The 21,602-nt window shown below is 39.0% G+C and overlaps 1 protein-coding gene across 1 annotated transcript in view; it reads right to left on the reverse strand.

Annotated features, from left to right (window-relative positions):
- The window catches only part of RTN3 (reticulon 3), a 63,253-nt gene extending 43,956 nt beyond the window's left edge, over nt 1-19,297 (reverse strand). Inside the window, exon 1 of the mRNA XM_068975867.1 lies at nt 19,028-19,297. Coding sequence (XP_068831968.1) covers nt 19,028-19,172 — 145 coding nt within the window. The 5' untranslated portion in view covers nt 19,173-19,297. The remainder of the gene's footprint in view (nt 1-19,027) is intronic.
- Nucleotides 19,298-21,602: the final 2,305 nt, after the last annotated feature.

The raw sequence follows: 21,602 nt of genomic DNA on the forward strand, positions 1-21,602 counted from the left end.
TCAGACTCTGAAAAAAACTTTTACTACGTTTATTTTATCCTATTAGGTTTTTTATTCTTACAAGGTGAAAGTCTTCCTAATAAACCAGCATGCTCACTTTCATTCCAGCTAGGACAATAAACTCTTTGAACACAGCTTCTTAAACCTATCTAGTGAGTTTAATTATCTTTTTTAAAATAATGATTTTCCGTTGACCTAACCCTGAGGTGGAGTACAAGAGCACAAATGAAACAGCATTTTAAAAAAATGCAAATCGAAGCAGCACAAAGCATACTCTCTTCCATATAGCTATCAACTCTGATTCCCTTCCTCATTGACAGAGTAAAAACAACCCCCCCAAAATACCATAATTTAATCTCCAGGAAAACAAGCCTCGCTTGCCAAAAATTCAATTGACTTATTCAGTGTTCCCAGGCAATCTGGAACTGGCCTAGCTCTTGGGACGAATCTCAGATAAGTCCACACGAAAGTATTCTAGCTAGGACGGTCTATTAGTTCAGTGGAAGCACAGTTTTATATAGTTTTCCCAAATGCACTACCTCTCCAAACAAGTTAGATAACTGCAAATCTACAGGGTGAATGCATTCTGGACAAAGTGTGTTTTCTGAGCTGTAGTTCTTTCTACTCCAAGTTCTTTGGGCAAGTTTTTAATTTTTAAAATACTCAAAGTTACACCTAAAGCTTATGCTATGTTAAAGGGTCCACCCAGCCTCATTCTATTTTATTGGGTTTTACAATAAAGTCATTAGGAGTTGCTAACTTGTATTTAATTTTTATTTTAGGGAGTTTGGGGGCAACAGAAAACTCGTGCCTCATTTCCCCAGTTACAGCCTCTTTCTCAACATTTTTCTTTTATTAATGCACACAAAAAATGACAGACTTGCCTTGTGAGGTCGAAAATAGAGATACAGGCTGAGAGGAAGAGGAAGAAACAAAGGAATCTGAAAGAAAATATACAGCGTGAGAATTTGACAACCTCACATAGGAATTTGAGCTTTAACTTTTTTTTAATTTGGCAAAGCATTGTAACTTCACTGGGTTTAAGGAAGAGGGGAAAACCCAAATCTATAATTCCAATTACTGTTTTCACTCACCTGGCAGCAAAACCTTATTTCATTTTCAAAATGCATTTCTAAAAGTTAATCAATTCAATTTTTTCTGTCAGATATTCTCACCCACAAAGGAAGAAAAGAGGAACCCCTGGAATTTTTAAATAATCTCAAGAAAGATAATGCTCCCCTGCAACTTCATGCAGGAAAGAAAAAATAGGTATCTGAGTACTAACTGGTTTTGCTTAAAACAATGTTTAACTTCATTTTGAGGAGTCAGCCATGAATATAAGCATTTAAACATGTATAGTTGGCAAATATGTAAAACTGACGCTGAATACTGAAAAAAAAAAAAATTTAAATCACAATTAATCCACTGGGAAAAACAGGACCAATGTAAAAAATCTCCTATCTCTAACACTGGGACTTATATTTCTCTAAATTTGGCAACATATATCAAAATTTTAAATGCATAGACTTCCCCTACCAACCCCTGAGCAAATTCTTGAACTTGGTAAATATATCTGCATACATATACAAAGACATGTACATCAGGGAGGATATTCATAAGAGCGCTGATTATAAACACCGTAATAATCTAAATGACCATCGATAAAAGCCTAGTTAAATAGTTACCTCCAGATAATGGAATACTTGCCGCTACAAAAAACAATGAGATACAGCTATGTATGTTGATATATTAAATTGAAAAGCAAAGTACTGAAGTTCATACAGTGTGCTTCCATTTGTTAGCTGGCAACAAAAGGAACTTTGAGGTCTAGGGCAGGAGGGAGATTTGCTTTTCATTACAACCTTTGGCCTTTAAAAAAATTAAAGAATATAAACTGCCTTCAGTAAAAATGGGAAAAAAATTAATAAAACAACATGTGAAAAACAAAACCCTGAAAAAGTACCCCTAAGTATACCGATCTTTACTTAACTCCTTTTTCCCTTGTAATTATAAAAATGTTTTCACAAATATCAGATATAAACTTAAAATGAGGAGACTGCTTTAGAGGACTGGGCCACTGCTATATCTGCAAGCACCAATCTAAACACAACACAAGGAATATAGCCTATATTTTATAGGAACTACAAATGGAGTTTAACTTTTAAAAATTGTGAATCTTTGTACTGAACATCTGTAATTTACATAATATTGAACATGAACTATACTTCAATTAAAAAAAGAAAACTATTTAGTTGACAGAAACGGAGCACGTTAACACCAAGGCAGAACTTAGTGGACAAGAGGCAGTAATTTGGTAACTCAAGACCAGAATTTTAAAACCCACTGTTTTTTAATTATCTTAAAATGAAGCACCACATTTACTCCTACCACTGAAAAACAGTATTCTTTTCTTTCTTAAAACAAGCATTTCTATTTAATGTTTCCAAATGGGTTAATGTCTACATGCAATTATCTTCAACATTAAATCTTTGCCAACTGAATAAACCTGAAAATCCAAACGCTAAGTAAGCCTGATGCTAAAAAAGATTCCATGAACCTACCTTTTCATTTCCACCTGACACCCTCCTAATGGAAAATTTCAACACAAAAATTTTTATGCAACACCATCTGTTCTGATACAGGACACAGATAATCAGAAGTAGTTTGCAACAATATTTCAAGAGCTCTTTTAACTTACAAAACCATACTGTATTCATATGCCATATTGATGCAGGCAACTGCACCCAAAAAAGGTGACCTTAATTCACAAATACTAATAATTAAATCAAATATTATCTACAAGTAACTAAGTCTAGGCACTGTAACAATGCAGAGATGATGGCTGTGCCCACAAGCAACTGAAAAAGACAAACCAGTAAAACTGTTTGCATTATGGGAAGAATGCATAGAGCAGAGGCAGAAGAGATGATGTTCATCAGATGAAGAAGACAAGGGAAGGCAGTCTGGAGAGAAGGAACATCTGGCCAGATTCCAAATAGCTTTAAATATCATACAATGAAATTTGAATTGTATCATATGATGTGTAATGAGGACTCACTGAAGGTAAGGGATTGACAATACCTCACGTGTTTTAAAAACTCAGGGTAAAGTGAAAATGAAAGCTGCTCAGTCGTGTCCGACTCTGTGATCCCATGGACCATACAGTCCATGGAATTCTCCAGGCCAGAATACTGGAGTGGGTAGCCTTTCACTTTTCCATGGGATCTTCCCAACCCAGGGATTGAACCCAGGTCTCCCACATTGCAGGCGGATTCTTTGCCAGCTGAGCCACATGGGAAGACCAAGAATACTGGAGTGGGTAGTTTATCCCTTCTCCAGGGGATCTTCCCCACCCAGGAATTGAACCAGGGTCTCTTGCATTGTAGGCGGATTCTTTACCAACTGAGCTATCAGGGGTAAAGTATGGACTTAATTGAAAAGCTCCTTAATAATCTTGGCAAGACATGAGGGCTTAAACTAAGGCAGTGAGGATGGGAATGAGGGGATGGATATGGCAGGAAAGAATGGACAGGATTTTGAATCACTGGATGTTGAAGACTGGAGAAGCAAAAGTCAAAGGACTGAAGAACTACATGAAATGTGGTCAGCTAGAGTATGAGGAGGAATTCTTTGTATTAATTTCCACTAAGAAATAAGCTGTCTAAGGCATATCTATGACAAAGTTTAATCCTTGAAAAGCTATGACAAACCTAGACAGCATATTAAAAAGCAGAGACATTACTTTGCCAACAAAGATCTGTATAGTCAAAATTACGGTTTTTCCAGCAGTCACGTATGGATGTGAGAGTTGGACCATAAAGAACGTTGGGCACTGAAGAACTGATGCTTTTGAACTGTGGTGTTGAAGAAGACTCTTGAGAGTCCCTTGGACTGCAAGGAGATCAAACCAGTCAATCCTAAAGGAAATCCATCCTGAATATTCATGAATGACTGATGGTGAAGCTCCAATACTTTGGCTACCGGATGCGAAGAGCTGACTCACTGGATAAGACCTGACGCTAGGAAAGACTGAAGGCAGGAGGCGAAGGGATGACAAAAAATGAGAAGGTTGGATGGTATCATCAATTCAGTGGACGTGAGTTTGAGCAAGCTCTGGGAGATGGTGAAGGATGGGAAGCCTGGCGTGCTGCAGTCCATGGGTTGCAAACTGTCAGACACAACTGAGTACGTGAACAACAACAACAAAGGCGTATCTGATACAGTCAAAGGTATGGTTTTTCTAGTCGTCATGTATGGATGTAAGAGTTGGTCCATAAAGAAGGCTAAGTGCCGAAGAATTGATGCTTCTGAATTGTGGTGCTGGAGACAACTCTTCAGAGTCCCCTGACCTGCAAGGAGATCAAACCAGTCAATCCTAAAGGAAATCCAACCTGAATATGCATTGGAAAGACTGATGTGGAAACTCCAATACTCTGGCCACTAGATGCACAGCGCTGACTCATTGGAAAAGACCTTGATGCTGGGAAAGATTGAAGACAAAAGGAAAGGGGGGCAGCAGAGGATAAGATGGTTAGATAGCATCACAATTCAAAAGACATGACTTTGAGCAAACTCTGGGAGGTAGTGGAGGACAGGAGCCTGGCAAGCTACACTGTCCATGGGGTTGCAAAGAGTCAGACACGACTTAGCAACTGAACAACAATAAGGAATATCTAAGTGGAAACTGTTTACCAATATGAACAGGCTCAGGAGACAGGTAAGGGTTATAGGTAAATATCTAGGAGCTAACACCTGGGTGAGAACTGACACCACCAGAGTGAATGAATTTGTCCAGGGAGAATCAAAGAGGTGTTAACAAAGGAATCTTGAGATACATGACCAATATTTACAGAGACTCTAAAAAGAATCACTAGTGAAGGAGACAGAAAAGAGTCAATGTGGGGGAAAATGTTTTGTCACCTGAAGAAAGCTTTAGAGAATGATTAACAGAGTTAAAAGCCAAGGAGTGGTGAAGACTTTGAAACGGGTCACTGAACTTAAGTAATCAAGTAATTCAGCACTGATGACTCTATGGTTAGAGGGAGGAGGGGGCCAGCCACTGAAAACTGAACAGAAGTTTAAAAAGCACTAAGAGCAAGTGTGCAGAGTATGGATGATAAAGAGAAGGACTAAAAACTGGGCACCAGTGAGAGAGAGGTAGAGTTGAAAGAGATTTTTTAGGAATAGAAATGACAAGTGTATTTATATAGAGAAAGGCGCCAGTAGAAGGAAAAAGACTGAATATGAAAAAGAAGCAATATTTGCAGGAAAAAAGTCCAGGAAGTTGCTAGAAGATAAGGGATAAATGACCACAAGTGGACCTGATGAAACCTAATTCCAGTATGTAATCAGATTTATAAGTAAAAGAATAAATCTGTGCCTCTATGTAGTTATAAGACTGTTCATCACAAATATTAAGGAAATTTAATAAAAGTTACTAGGGACTGCTTAAACAGGTTTTAGTATATCTATACAATGGGATATTATTCATTAAAAATTGTACTGTTGATGAGAATTTATTCATACTAAATGCTGCTGATAATACAATGAATAAAAAAGAGCATTACAAAAGTAATTTTAAATAATGTGACCCCATTTTGGTAAAAAATACAAATTCATTTAAGAAGAAAAATGGATAATGATATTTACTCTCTGAGTAGAGGGATTATGAGTTTTTTCTCTTGCTTCTTTGAGTTTTTGAGTATGAGGAATATATATTATTTCTAGAGATTATTGTTACAAAATGAAAGGATATGCTACTCATTGATTTTTAATTTTCTTTATATTTTTGTTTACTAAATTTTCTATGATGAACATACATTTTTCTTATAATTCCTAACACATACCTGTGCTTCCCACCTACATGAAACGGATTAGTTGCTTTAGAGGGAGAAAAAAGGACACCTAAAATAGGATCTCTGGCAGGTCTCTCAATGAAACCGTTTAGTGACTAATCTTACTAGTCTTTATACCACTGGATTTTCCATCTTCATAATAATTTAAGCTGCAACAAACTGTCAAAACTACAACAAACAAAAACTTCTCTTCGAAAACAGAGCTTTGTTTCACGTACAGAGTCCCAAGTGTCTACGACAGACACTGAATTGACTATTTATATACATATTAAATCAAATCCTTACAAAAACTGAAGCTTGATATCAAGATTTAAACTTGAATGTTTTTTGAAAGCCAATGCTGCTTCTCTGTCTACCAGCCAGATCACTTGTCTCTTCTGCTGGTCTGTAATGTATGTGCTACTTATCTCAAAATTTACTAATCAAGTTTATGTATACATATTTTTGTGGTGGTTATACTTACAACATTGTTTATTAATTTAATTACATATGAACTCAGAATCAAATTATACAAAGTAATACACTTAACATTTAGAAATACGAAGTAGTACACTTCAATTAATATGGAGTAATACACTTAACATTTAGCTTTGTTTCTATTAACATTTCATGAATTAATTTAACTTTTCACATATATCTTTGGCATACATGTGCATCTTTATCATGATAGGGTACTTTTTGAATAAATGATTTTGAGTAAATAATTTTAAGTAATGAGAAAAGTTGAGCAAGAGACTTTTCCAGAGCCCCGATCCTCTCATCTACGTATTTTCAAGCCCTAGGATTATTTTATTATTTATTGAATCTTATTTCTCATGGGTTAGTTATATAAACTAAGGATTTAGTGTCACTTGTTCAAAATTTTTACAGATTATACTTCATTTAAAGTTACTTTAGGGACTTTCCTGGCAGTCCAGCGGTTAAGACTCTGTGCTTCCACTGAAGGGGGTTAAGATCATTGGTTAGGGAACTGGGATCCCACATACCATGAGATGTGGCCAAAATAAAGCAGCAATACTGATAAGGCTATTCTTAACACTGGTCATATTCCTTGTGCTGTCTGATATCTCCCTGTAGCGCACTTATTTCATTCATGGTAGTCTGTGCCTCTGCATCTACTCCTGTGTCTTGCCCCAGCCCGTTCCCTTTCCTGACTCGTAACCACTAGCTTGTACTCTGAGTCTGTTCTGTTATATTCATTTTCGTTAGATTCCACATACAAGTGATAACAGACAGTATTTGTCTTTGTCTATTTCTTCTTTTGTTCTCTTCCCTTGTGATTTGATGACACTCTTTAGTGTTATGTTTGGATTCCTTTTTCTCTCTTTGCTTTTTTTGGGCTGCACCTCACGGCTTGCAGGATCTTAGTTCTCCAACTAGAGTTTGAACCCAGGCCCTCAGCAGTGAAAGCCCAGAGTCCTAACTGTTGGACTGCCAGGGAATTCCCTCCTTTCTCTTTTGGGTGTGTATCTATTACAGATTTTTGGTTTGCGGTTACGAGATTTCTATATGTGATTATTTTAGGTTGCTGATCTCTTAATTTCAAACAAATCTTAACAACCCGTCCTCTCTCAAGTTTATGTGTTAAAACTCCATCGAACAAAGACGATGGAGAGATCCTGTCCCCATACCTCTTAACCTTTCCCTCCAGCAGTACGCTGAGTAGGTAAGCGGTGGAAAATTGGGGAGGAAAAATAGGAAAAAGGCACACCAGTGGAGGTTTCCAAATTCTTATCAAGCCTGTGTTAGACGGATTGCTGGCAGGGAGAGAAAGACAGAAAAAGCTTTGGATTGGATGTGAGAGTCAACTTTTGATTTAGATCAGGAGAAAATACACTAATAAACCTCATTGTTTGAATTTTCTAAACTGCAGTAAAAAACAGTTTCAATGAATTACTTATTTTGGTGGTATCCATTCCTTCAACACCAGCAGAATACAGACTATACTGTTAGAGAAATAAGTTATTCTGGGAACAACTTTGTAGAATGACTTCTATAACGTCAAAGCTTTTTCCTTTGTGCTAGTTTCTACAGATTATTAAAACTTCTTCTAGTATATAAAAAATGAAGTGTTTGAAATTTATCTAAAATTAGTATAATGAAAATAAAAAATTAATCTGTTCTTTCAAACATCTTTTCTTATTCTAATTTTAAAACAAATTATTTTTGGACTTCTCTGGTCGTGAAGTGGTAAGAATCCACCTGCCAATGCAGGGCACATGGGTTCGATACCTGGTTCGGGAGGATCCCAACTGTCCCTGCGCCACAACTACTGAGATGGCGCCTGTGCTCACCAACAAGAGGAGCCACTGCAACGAGAAGCCGATATACCACAACGAAGAGCAGCCCTCGCCTGCCTCAACTAGAGAAAGCCCTCGTACAGAAATGAAGACCCAGCACAGACAAAAGTAAGTAAATTTTATCATTTAGCTACCCTTTTTGCTTTATAGCTGAGCCCCCCTACACACACAAAAGGCATTCTTTCCACTCTCATGACCACAGTTCTTTCTTAAAATTTATTTTTTCATTGAAGGATAACTGCTTTACAGAATTTTGTTTTCTGTCAAACATCAGTATCAATCAGCCATAGTTGTACACATGTCCCCTCCCTCTTGAACCTCCCTTCCATTTCCCTCCCCATCCCACCCCTCCAGGTTGACACAGAGCCCCTGTTTGAGTTCCCTGAGACATACAGCAAATTCCCATTAATTATATATTTTACATATGGTAATGTAAGTTTCCATGTTACTCTCTCCATACATTGTAGTTTTGATTTGCATTTCTCTAATAATGAGCGGTGTTGAGCATCTTTTCATGTGTTTGTTAGCTGTCTGTACATCTTTGGAGAAATGTCTGTTTAGGTCTTTTCTCCACTTTTTCAGTGGGTTGTTTGTTTTTCTGGTATTGAGTTGTATGAACTGCTTGTGTATTTTGGGAATTAATCCTTTGTCAGTTGTTTCATTTGCTATTATTTTCTCCCATTCTAAGGTTTGTCTTTTTACCTTGTTTATAGTTTCCTTTCCTGTGTAAAAGCTTTTAAGTTTAATTAGGTCCCACCTGTTTACTTTTGTTTTTATTTCCATTACTCTAGGAGGTGGGTCCTAGAGGATCTTGCTTTGACTTATGTCATCAAGTGTTCTGCCTATGTTTTCCTCTAAGAGTTTTATAGTTTCTGGTCTTAGATTTAGGTTTTTACTCCATTTTGAGTTTATCTTTGTGTATAGTGTTAGAAAGTGTTGATGTAGCTGTTCAGTTTTCCCTGTACCACTGATTGAAGAGGCTATCTTTGCCCCATTGTATATTCTTGCCTCCTTTGTCAAAAATAAGGTACCCACAGGTGCGTGGGTTTATGTCTGGGCTTTCTATCTTGTTCCATTGGTCTATATTTCTGTTTTTGTGCCAGTACCATACTGTCTTGATGACTGTAGCTTTGTAGTACAATCTGAAGTCAGGAGGGTTGATTCCTCCAGCTCCATTCTTCTTTCTCAAGACTGTTTTGGCTATTTGGGGTCTTTTGTGTTTCCATATGAATTGTGAAATTTTTTGTTCTAGTTCTGGGGAAAATGCCATTGGTGATTTGATAGGGATAACAGTGAATCTGTAGATTGCATTTGGCAGTACAGTGATTTTCACAATATTGATTCTTCCTAGCCAGGAACATGGAATATCTCTCCATCTGTTTATGTGGTCTTTGATTTCTTTCATCAGTGTCTTATAATTTTCTGTATACAGGTCCTTTGTCTCCTTAGGTAGGTTTACTCCTAGATATTTTATCCTTTTTGTTGCAATGGTGAATGGGATTGATTCCTTAATTTCTCTGATTTTTCATTGTCAGGATATAGGAATGTAAGTGATTTCTGTGTATTCATTTTGCATCCTGCAACATTGCTAAATTCACTGATTAGTCATTTTCTGATAGTATCTTTAGGGTTTTCTATATACAGTATCATGTCATCTGTAAAGAGTGAGAGCTTTATTTCTTCTTTTCAAATCTGGATTCCTTTTATTTCTTTTTCTTCTCTGATTGCTGTAGCTAGGACTTCCAAAATTATGTTGAATAATAGTGGTGAGTGGACACCCTTGTCTTGTTCCTGATCTTAGGGGGAATCCTTTCAGCTTTTACCACTGAGAATAATGTTTGTTGTGGGCTTACCATATATGGCCTTTACTATGTTGAGTAAGGTTCCTCTTCTGCCCATTTTTGGGAAGAGTTTTAATCATAAATGTATGCTAAATTTTGTCAAAGGCTTTTTCTGCATCTATTGAGAGTATCATATGGTTTTTATCTTTCAGTTTGTTAATATGGTGTATCACACTGCAAATATTGAAGAATCCCTGCATCCCTGGAATAAACCCAACTTGATCATGGTGTATGAGCTTTTTAAAGTGTTGCTGAATTCTGTCTGCTAGAATTTTGTTGAGGATTTTGCATCTATGTTCATCAGTGATACTGGCCTGTGGTTTTATTTTTGTGTGTCATCTTTGTCTGTTTTTTTCATGACCACAGTTCTTGATGGCAACTCAGGATCTCAGTAAAAACTGCTAAACTGAGCCAGTTACTGTCCTCTCCCTCATCAGAGCTCCAGGAACAGGCAGACTGATTTTCTCCCCAAACTTTATGCCATTTTTTCCTTTTTAAAAACCTTTTTGTGCTTACTAGACCTCCACTGCATTACTCATACCTACTTGCCTCTCCCCAAACAATTTCTATTTCATGATTAAAGCTTTCTCTTATTAAAAAATTATTTTAGAAAATTTTATATTTACAGAAAAGACTGTTGCTTTTATTCAGCACTGTTTCTGCTGTTGTTAACATGTTATATTAGTATGGAGGTATTGATAAATGTCACAATTAAAGAACTAATATTGATACATTACTAATAACTAAAGCCCATACTTCCCTGAGATTTCAATAACTTTTCCCTAATGTTCTCTCCCTGTTTCAAGATCCCATCTAGGAAACCACATCACATTTTGTCATCATCTATCTTTAGCTTCCTTTGGACTATGACAATTTCTCAGGCTTTCTTTACTTCGATGATCTTGACAATTTTGAAAAGGACTGCTCAAGTATATTTCACAGAATGTCCCACAATTTGGGCTTGTCTGATGTTCTTCTCATTGTTAGACTGGAGTTATGAGTTTTAGAGAGGATTACCACTAAGGGGTAACCCTTCACTTAAGTAAAGGGCTGCCTTGTCATACCATATCAAGGTATGTACTATTAATATGACTTATCAGTGATGATGTTAACCTTGATCCCCTGGCTGAGGGAGAGTTTGCCAAGTTTCTCCATGGTAGTACTTTTCCCCACCCTTCTATACTGTACCCTTTGGAAGCAAGTTACTAAGCATTTCCCCCACTTAAGGGATGGGGGAGAATCTACATAAACTGGCAGGCTAATTTTTAATAATTTTAATTTACTAGAGCTAACATAACTATTATAAAAATAGGCCAAGTAACAATGTTTTGGCCCTCTGGAATCAATAAACCAAATAAGATCTAATATCCGTTCAACCTATTTGCTATTGGAAACAAATTCCAATCGGACTGGAAGCACCTTATGGCTAAGGATCATCTTACATGTCCCTGCATCTTTCATAAGGCACAGAATATGATGGTCAGCATACAGTAGAAGACACAGGATATGGAGGCTTGAACATTTATAGAGCCTTAGCAAGAGTTTAAATTGTTATTTGAGAAACAGACTTTGAGTCTGGACATTAGCCCTACTAATGTAGTAGTTATGCATTTCACTCTAGAAGTCAAGATGCTCACTCTGTTACAACACAAAAGAGCTGGAAAGCTTTCTTGGTACATATGTAGAGTAAATGCATATGCAAACTAAGAGGAAAAATAAGCAGAACTCTTCTTGCAAAAGAAACAAAATTAGAAAGTCTGACAAAGAAACAAAATGAAGCATAAAAATAGTAAATCAGTTACAAATGTTTTAATAACCCAACTTCTAAGTAGTGCTATATTTACTGTTGTTAAGAATATTTTACTCTTCTGCAAATAATGTTTAAAACATATTAAATCAAAATCTCAGATTCTGTTAGAAGATGGAAATCAGACTTATTTTAACACATTTTAAAATTCTGCCACATCATACTAGGTTACTACTAAGTAGTTAATAGAAGTGAATCTCTAATACACCAAAATGTGGCATTCAAGTGGTTATAATTTTCTGGATTTAAAGCCATTAGTGGAAAATACTAGAGTCCAGAAGTAAGTAGTAAAAGAAGACAATCTTAAACATACGTTATATTTGGATATAGTATTATGCACTTATATGAAAAGTCTCTCCTCAGCACCAAAATGAATATATCAATTTCCATATGCAGGTTTTACAAAGTTTACAATCTGATTTTCAAAAACAAAATTTTCTTAACCTGAGGTTTATGAGTAGATTTTATAGTAGTTCATGAATCTGTGAAAGTTGATGCAATACTTCAGTTATATGCATTATTTTCCTGGGAGTAGAGGTTCTCCATCTACTCATCCATTCCATAATGATAAAGTCTTTGCTCTCATTAAAAAAATACAAAGGCCTGCTCTGTGCCAGGTTCTGACAGGCATCAGAGATAGAGCAGTGAATAAAACAGCAAAAATCTCCACTCTAATGAAACTTCTATTTTGTGGCAGGCAGACAATATACAAAATAAATAAGTCAAATACTGTAAGACAGATTATGGCAAGTGATAAGAAAAATAAAGGAGGAAAAGCCTGTAAGGTGTTTTTCTCTTATGCAATTTTGATAAGGTAGCCAGGCAAAGATCTAAGGGTGGTGAGAAAGCGAAGAGCTGTGAGAATGTACGAGGGAAGAGCATTCTAGGCACAGTGAACAGCAAATAAGACACTGAGGGAGGTATTCCTGGTGTGGAAAACAAGATCAGTGTGGCTAAAGCTAGGTGAGCAAGGGGCAGGCTGGGGCCAGATATTATAGGGCTTCATAAGCTTTCTAAGGACTTCAGCATTTAATCTGAGTGTGATCAGAAGTGACTAGAGCATATGCCAATGAGTGAAATGATCTGACTTAATTTTTCACAGACTCACACCAGCTGCTGTGTGGAGAAAAGACTGAAGAGAGCCAAGAGAGAAAGTCTGGAGATCAGTCAGGAGGCAATCGCAGTAATTCAGGAGAGCTATGACAATAGTCTGGCCCAGGGTAGTAGTGATGGAGCTTGGGAAAACTGGTAGTCACTGTAGAATCAGTAAGATTTGCTGATTGCTGCGTAAAGGAAAGAGAGGAATCAAGGGCATTTAAAATGAGGAAGAGAGACTTCTCTGGCAGTCCAGTGGTTAAGACTCCATGCTTCCAACACAAGGAAGGGTTCAATCCCTGGTCAGGGAGCCAAGATCCCGCACTCCTCACAGTGAGGTTAAAAAATAAATAAATGAGAAAGAGAAGTAACCACTGGATTTAATAACATGGAAAATAACTGGTGTATTTGATGAGAGAAGTTTCTGTAGAAAAGTTGAGGAAAAAGCCACCTGGCTTAGAAATCATGGGACCAGAAGTGAAGGTTTCTAAGTTAACTGAACTTGGTTAACCAATAACTGAATTTAAGAGGGTGACAGAACTATTTTTATCACGTTGTTTCCAATTTGAAAGAGAGGCAGTGTACGTATTTGAAAGAACTGAGTTGGATCCTTAATCCCTGTTTCATCGTACCTTTAACTTCATAGCCACAATGCTTGATGTATGCTTAAATATTTGTTAAATTAAGTTAATGTACTGGCACAAATTAAACCATAAAGCAATACACAAGTGTAAGACACAAATCAAGTATTTCTGCCTTTTATGTAAAATGAAGACAATGCCCACTGTTGAAATGCTTTCAGGTGGCTCCATATTAGTTTTGCTAAAAATGTTTTTCAGAATACCTTTCAATATATCCTCAAGGGCAAACTGCCAGTGAGGAAGAAGTCTAGAGAGCACCTGTCTCCAACACCACGCCCCCACCCCCAGGTTATGATGATGTGCTTATGAGGAAAACTGAACCAGCAGACTGGAAAAAACAGGTAAGAATGTTTCTTTGAAATTTAAAGAGACCATCACAAGAGGAAGCTAACTGCTAACAATTACCCACCCTATCACAAAATGTAAAACAGAAACACAAATCCTATAAAGTATTTACAGGGATTTTCTGCAGGAGTTCCGCAGTGGTCCACTGGTTAAGATTCAGTGCTTTCACTGCCGTGGCATGGGTTCAGTCCCTGGGTTGAGGAACTAAGATTCCTGCAAGTGGTAGAGCGCAACCAAAAACAGAAAAGTAAGAAATAAGGGGATTTTCTCTGAAATTGCAGTATTACAGAGTAACATGTCCTACTCTAGTAACAGATGTTACCAGTCACAGATATGTAGTAAAACACTGCAATGATGCAATCATAAGCAATACTGATTACAGCTAAATTTACTTAATATACATGCGAGCGTGCTAAGTCACTTCAGTTGTGTTCGACTCTTTGCAACCCCACGGACTGTAGCCTGCCAGGCTCCTCTGTCCATGGGATTCTCCAGGCAAGAATGCTGGAGTAGGTTGCCATTCTCTTCTCCAGCGGATCCTCCCAACCCAGGGATAGAACCAGAGCCTCTTAAGTGCCCTGCATTGGCAGGCAGGTTCTTTACCACTAGTGCCATCTGGGGACTTCCCTGTGGCTTAGACGGTAAAGAATCCATTGCCTGCAATGTGGGAGACCTAGGTTCAATCTCTGGGTTGGGAAGATCCCCTGGAGGAGGGCATGGCAACCCACTCCAGCATTCTTGCTGAGAGTCCCATGGATGGAGGAGCCTGGCAGGCTACGGTCCATGGCGTTGCAGAGTCCGAATTGAACCGACACTATTGAGTGACTAAGCACAACACAGCACAGCGCCACCTGGGAAGCCCATTTAGTATACACACTTCTCAAAAACACCTGTAACATACCCCATGATCCAAAATAATTCTAGAAGCGCTGTTATAAATAAACGGGATAAAACTTCAGTCAGTCTCCTGTGCAACTTCTGAATGACTTAAATCATATGAACATAATATCAACTTGGTAATTTTCATCTAAAAAGTTATACTACAAAATTTATATTTATTTCATAAGTCTGTACAATTAAGGAGGCAGTTATAAATTCATCATTAACGATAAAGTTGGACACAGACTATAAGGTACGTACATACAACAAATACACATAGTTAATCATTTATTTGGAGCTTCTGTAACTCTGCTCAGAATTACAAAAATGGTAGTTCTAGGTTTATGGCTAGTCTAAAGAGAAGTGCCCTTCTACAGAACAATGTCTTGGCTCACACAAAACTGGAAACCTTAGTGTTCCTTCTGCCCTTCAATGACACGTCACCAACTCCTTCACTACCAAGCTTCATTTACAGATGCTTATAAACTTCACAAGATTAAACAGATGACTACTGTATCAGTAAGGATATATAATTTCCTCATCACAGAAAACAGCTGGACACGAATGAGGGACTGGATAACACCACCACCACAGAATACAATAAAAGCGATATTAGTTTCATTTTGTTTACAGACCATCTCTAAAATAATAAAAATAAACACACCAATGCTTTTACCAGCTACTACATAAATAATTCCTTAGAGATTTCAATTTAAGGAAGGTGTAAGTGTTAAATATATGTGGACTGGTTTGTTTGATCAGAATGGTTAAATTATTTGTGAATCTGACTCTAAAAGAAAACAGCATTAAAAGGTATCTTCTATTCCCAGGGAATCAAAACCATTCAAATCAACAAGCATTTGTGAACCATACTACATGACCATTCTTGCCCTTTCCTGTCCTCTTGCTTCCAGTGACAGGAGTTTTATAATGTATCATAACTATACTTATGGTCAACATGCTGCAGAAAATATCTTAGCATACTGATGCCAAGCGACCTATGAAACATCTTGGCTTCACCCCCAACTTCTTTAACAGGTCAGTTAAGTGAAAGGAGTGGCAGCTCTTATAAATATGAGGGGTCAAAAGCTGAAAAAACCAATTCACTTTTATAAAGAAGAACAAAGTATAAGAGCATCCTTTACTGTGAGAAAGATTTATGATTTCTCACTTCTTATTCAATTGTTCTTTGTATCTATATATTTTAAACCTACAAATAGATGTATCAAATACTAGGTATTGTTATTCAATAAAAGTTAGGATTTAAGGGCAGCAAATTTGTCTAGGTCACATTCCTGAGGCTCAGGATGTGCACAAGGTGATATGGTCAATAAGCATAGGCAGGACTGAAATATAGGTATCTCTGGAACTCAAGTCTGTGTGTTTATCACGATATTACACACTCACTGCTAATCTGACATGTGTACAATACAGACTTCAGTGTTGAACAGTAGGTAGTCAGAGTTTTTTTTTTTACTTAAGAGTTAAGACTGAATACAAATTACATAATCATGCGATTGACTGATATGTTAGAACAAAGCGTAAAAATGAAGCCATAACAAGTACATGGAACAACTCAGTTTCTCCAGTGAGGAAAGAAGTAATTAAAACAAAAACTTATGTGCGTATTTTTTTTTTTTAGTTGTCCAAGCTATTTTTTTGCTTTGAGCTAACCTCCATGAACAGATACAAGAAATGTAGCTTTATTTTGGCACCATGATTTTCAGAGCAATAATAAAGAACCGTCTCTAGCAAGTTAAAGAATTTCAAAGGCTATAGACAGTAAACTATTAAACCACTTTTAAAGTTCAGGCAATAGACAGGTATCTATACTTGATATCTAGTAAGGCAACCCTCATCCTAAAAGGAATACTGATTATTTACGTATCTTTCACCTCAACCTCAAATTTCTGCCTCTGAAATCTTTGTTGTTCTTCAAAGGCAGAAATCTGGGAAGCCAATCCTGGCTCCTGACCTTCTCCAAGCATACATCACTGCCAGCTGCACTAACACTGAACGCACTGGATGAGAGAGCGCTATCACTAATCACTTTTTAAAAAATATAAATTTATTTATTTTAATTGGAGGCTAATTACTTTAAACTAATCACTTTTAATTAGAAATTAAATTTTAAAATTTGTTACTAAACAGGTAGGTCTAGACACAATTGTTTCCTGCAGGCATCAAGTGACCATCTACTCTTTTTTTTTAAACTCTTATTTTAAGTTTCTAAAACCAAGAGAAGCTTGGTGAATGAAAATGAAGCTAAAGGTTGACATTAACACCTACAGATTTTTAAAACATGGTACATTTTTAAAGAATCCATTTTATGAGTCAAATTTTGTAATAACAAACTTCATCTTATTTTCATGGTGCAAAAGCCTGAGACATTTCCTCTGAGAGATGGAGAAAACATGTAGCAAGGAGGAAGAGCTTTGGCAATGAAATTCTGACTATACACTACAGTGTCTTAAGCTACACTTTTCAAGTAGTGACCTGACAAATGAGGATCTTGCACTGAACTCACTAAAACTGTATTAATGATTTTTATACAATATTAATACATATTTGCAGTGGATAAGAGTTCAAGGTGGCGAAAGCATCTATTTTTCATGTGTATCAAAAATTTAAAATCAAGAAAATCAAAAGGTATGCACAAAAGGGCCAACAACGTAAGAGTAACCAATGACAAGTGATTAAAGCCAAAACACCAAGTTGCTAAGTATATAAGGAAGCTGCTGTTCATCTGGACCGTTGCCCAGAACACAAAAATTTGGAGGAGAAATGGTAGTGGTTTAAAGGGGACAGGGGTTCTAAATTTGCTGCCTCATTCCTTTATCTGGACAGCTCATCTTGGCCTTGCAGAAGCTTCCTTTGATAACTGTTTCTACTGAAATGTCCATAACCACACTGGAAAATCCGAACGGGTACCAAAGCATTTATGTGGAAATCCACTGTTTGAAAAACACCTAGAGAATATATTTAAAGCTAAGATAAATTTTGTTCTTTAGAGAATCAATGCAAGATTCTCGCAAAGGAGACAATGAAGCATTTTAAAACGTCTCAAAATTCTTTAGGGTAGCTAAATAAAGAGCAAAATTATCTGTACTCCCCCGAGCTTATGGTCCTTCGACAAAAATCTTTTCTTCTTCAAAGACTGAGTTCCTTTAAGAACCACCACCACCTGCTCATGGTGCTTTTTTTTTTTCCCTCAAGAAGGCATCTGCACTGCAGATCTCCGCCCGAGGGGAGCTTGCCAGCCAGCCCCCACCAGCAGGCAGACGCGTATACAATGGAAACTAAAAGCGGCCTGCAGCTTCCCTCCTAGTCTTTCACAGAGATGCGAGGAGAAGGGGGTTCCACCAGCCCCTGCTTTGTCTGAATTTTCTCCCCCTCCCCCCTTTCTGCGGGAAACACCCCCTTTTGTTATACTTCGATCAATAACAGCCGACAAAAAGCATGGAATTAAAACGTCGATTGCTTGGTATGACTCTATCTATTCTCTTCTAGAATATAAGCTGCTAACCTCGTGTCCCCACCCCCACGCCGCGCCAGTGAAGAGCAGGCTGTGTTGCAGATGCAGCCACGGATCCATCTTGGACCGTCAGCAGCTCCCTCCCAAATCTTCCCTGAGCTATTCTCATCACGCCTCCTTCTACCTCCGAGCCTCTGAAAAATCGGGCATTCCGACTCAGGCCACAAAAAAATTATTAAAGGCGGATGAAAACAGTACAGAAAACGGCTTTAGTGTTTCTATTAAACTTCCTCCTTCTCCCCATGGGTAACCGAAAAAAAAAACCACCCCATATTTTCTGGAAGACAACCATGAACGGCTGCTTCTGTCAACACCTGTCTGCAAACCTGCAATGCAACCCAACCCTTTCACCGCCATCCCCTCAAAATCCTAACAGGGCATTTCTCCTACCACCAACCTGCCCCGATCCTCTCAGTCTCTCTAATCCTCCACTAAATCACCCCGGTTCAGGGGACAGATTCACACCCCCTCTCCACTGGTATCTTGCGCCCACCTGCCCAGTCTCGGCGCTAACGCCCACCCGCGGGAATATCCCCCCTCCCCCAGTCTGTTTTCCCCACACCCCGTTATTTCCTCACCGCCTGCAAGACCTGTCACCCCCCTCCCCCTTAGCCCATTTTCCAGACGCTCCTTCCCGGGGGCTGAAGCCTCCAGGACGCGAGGATGATGTGCCGTCCCTGACCCCCTAGGGTCCCCCTCCCGAGGTCGGGGTCCCCCGGCGCGCCTCACCCGCACAGGAGGAGCCGCAGCTCTTCGTCCCCAGGGCGGGGCAGGCTCCCGGGCTCCCGCTGCCACCACCGGGCGCAGAGGACTCGGCCCCGGAGGACGACGAGGAGACGGACGGGGACTGAGTGGCTGCCGACGGCTCCGCCATGGCTGCGCGAGCAAAGGCGGGAGAGGGGTGAAGAGAGATGTGGGACGGGAGACAGGGAGGGGAGAGAAAATAATCCGGCAGCTGGCTCTCCAAAGTCGCCTCGCCTCTCCTACTCCGAGGACAGGCTCCGACGGACTGACTGACTCAGCCGAGCGCCGCGAGAGGGCGGGAGAGCGACCGCGCAGGCGCACAAGGGCCCTCGGGCGGGGGGCGGGGGCGGAGACGGTCGCCTTGCGACCACTGACGCAGGGCGCAGGCGCAAGAACTGTCCCTCGGCGCTCCTCCAGGGAAGCAGGGCCAAAACCTGCTCCGCGCAGCGCCAAGGCCCTTGGAGAGGTGGGTGGCGCCCCTCGGGGACCTGGCGCAGGGGGCGTGGTCAAACACCAAGCTCCGCCCGCCACTGCGGCCGAAGTTGAGGGGGACCCTGCGGCTTAGTGTTTCTCCACGGATTTTTCTGTGATTGTTTTATCTTAGGCTGATTATGTGTTTTAACGATAGAAATTTCTTTTTGCTTCCATTATTGAAGCATATCTTTCTCGCAAATTCCAGAGCCTATGTTTTTTGTCTGATGCGTTCCTACTCGTGACTCCGATGGTGACAACCACAGTTGTAGGCCCACTCTGCAAGGTGATTTATGGATTTTTCTGGATATATCCTAATACCCCATCACCATGAGGGACAGATGGTACGCTTTCCCATTTGGTAGGTGGAGAAAGATGCTGTACAGAATGAAAAACTATTCCAATAACATTGCAATGCAGCCGCAGAACCTGCTTCACGTTCTTATGTTACTCTTCCCCAAAAGGGGTCTACCTTGGGTCCCAAGGTTGCCAGTTCCCTGTCGAATAACTAATAGAGAAGACATTCTGAATGAAAAAAAAAAAGAGAGAGAGAGAGAAACTAATGAGAAAGAAGAGCCAGAAGATAACAGCTTGGCTGTGGTTATGGGATGGTAAAATTAGGGGTTAAAAATTGAGAATATGGCACAAAAGACATATAATTGAATTTATTCATTGCCTAAAAGGGGTCCTTAGTGGAAACTGTATTTGAAACCAGATACTATCTAATTTATACTGGATTTTACTCTTTTTGGCTTCTCTGGTTGCCTTGCAAAATTTAAAGCCTTCTACCTACAACTGGCCAAATGATTTGCAATGTGCATGATTCTTTTAAAAAAGGGAAATGTAGACTAGGAGTAATAAAAATCAAGGCTATAGGGCTTGTTATTGCTAAAGCAGCAATCAATGACCCCAAGGGCACTTGCAGGATCAGCAGATCCTGTAAAGATGCAGCCTCATGAAGAGGGAGGTAGCCAGCCAAGCAGCCACAGAGAGGGAAAGCAATCTGACCAGTGGAAATCTTCTAGAACAGGCGGTGAACTACATCTGCCCTTGACAGAATTTAAGGTCAGGTAAAGCTGAGACAGGAGGAAAAAAAAAAGAAAGGAAAAAACTTCTGGCCATTGAAACACTCTTAAAAAAAGACACAGAAGAATATTTCCCAAAATAACTTTGTGGCAAATATCTTACTCTAGCATTTAAAGCATCAGTTGATACTGCAGCAGCTTGTCCTTTGGATGACAGAGAGAAATGCAAACCAATACGATAATCAAACCAGTTAGCTACCATTCTGATAAATATATAAATTTTAAGCATTTATATTATTAGGTGCTGGATAAAGAAATGAATGATGCTGGTCCCTAACTCTTGACAGCAGTTGCTAGGATCTGCAGATCATGCCTGGAAAGGAACCCTATTTCCATATCTAGAAAGAGAGAAAAGAAGATAAAAATCAAGACGCTGATGTGGTCTTGGTGGTCTCTTTGGACCCTTCAGATTTTTCACACAAGAGGCCTTTGTGTGGGGACTTCTCTGGTGGTCGAGTGCTAAGAGTCTGTGTTAGCAGTGCAGGTGGCCCGGGTTTGATCCTTGGTCAGGAAACTAGATCCCACATGCTGCAACTAAAGATCTCATGTACCTCAACTAAGACCCAATGAAGCCAAATAAGTATGTTTTTAAAAAAAGGCCTTTGTGCTCGGTCCAGTTCCTGAAGCTGCCTTTCCTTCCTGCTCCATCTGCTGTACCAGTACGTTTTCCTGAGACTGACTCTTGGTTGGGATGTTATTTGTGTACCTGATCTGTTGCACAGATGTTTACTGGTCATTTGCTGTGTGTTTGACACTATTCTGGGAAGTCTGGAGGGATCCAAAAAATATGTTTGTCCTGAGTTTACAAGCTAGGTGAGGCTTAGAACATACTCACATAAAGTTAAAACAAAATACAAATTAAATAGCAGCCAAAACAACTCCCAAACAACACAAAACTATAACACTATGATTAGATGACAAGTGATTGTATGAATTTAAGAGTAGAAGGAATCACTATGGAGTTATAGTGATTTGAGGAGGTTTGATGAAGAAATTAAGCCACA

The sequence above is a fragment of the Capricornis sumatraensis genome, chromosome 8, assembly GCF_032405125.1.
Source record: "Capricornis sumatraensis isolate serow.1 chromosome 8, serow.2, whole genome shotgun sequence".
In the NCBI taxonomy this organism is placed as follows: domain Eukaryota; kingdom Metazoa; phylum Chordata; class Mammalia; order Artiodactyla; family Bovidae; genus Capricornis; species Capricornis sumatraensis.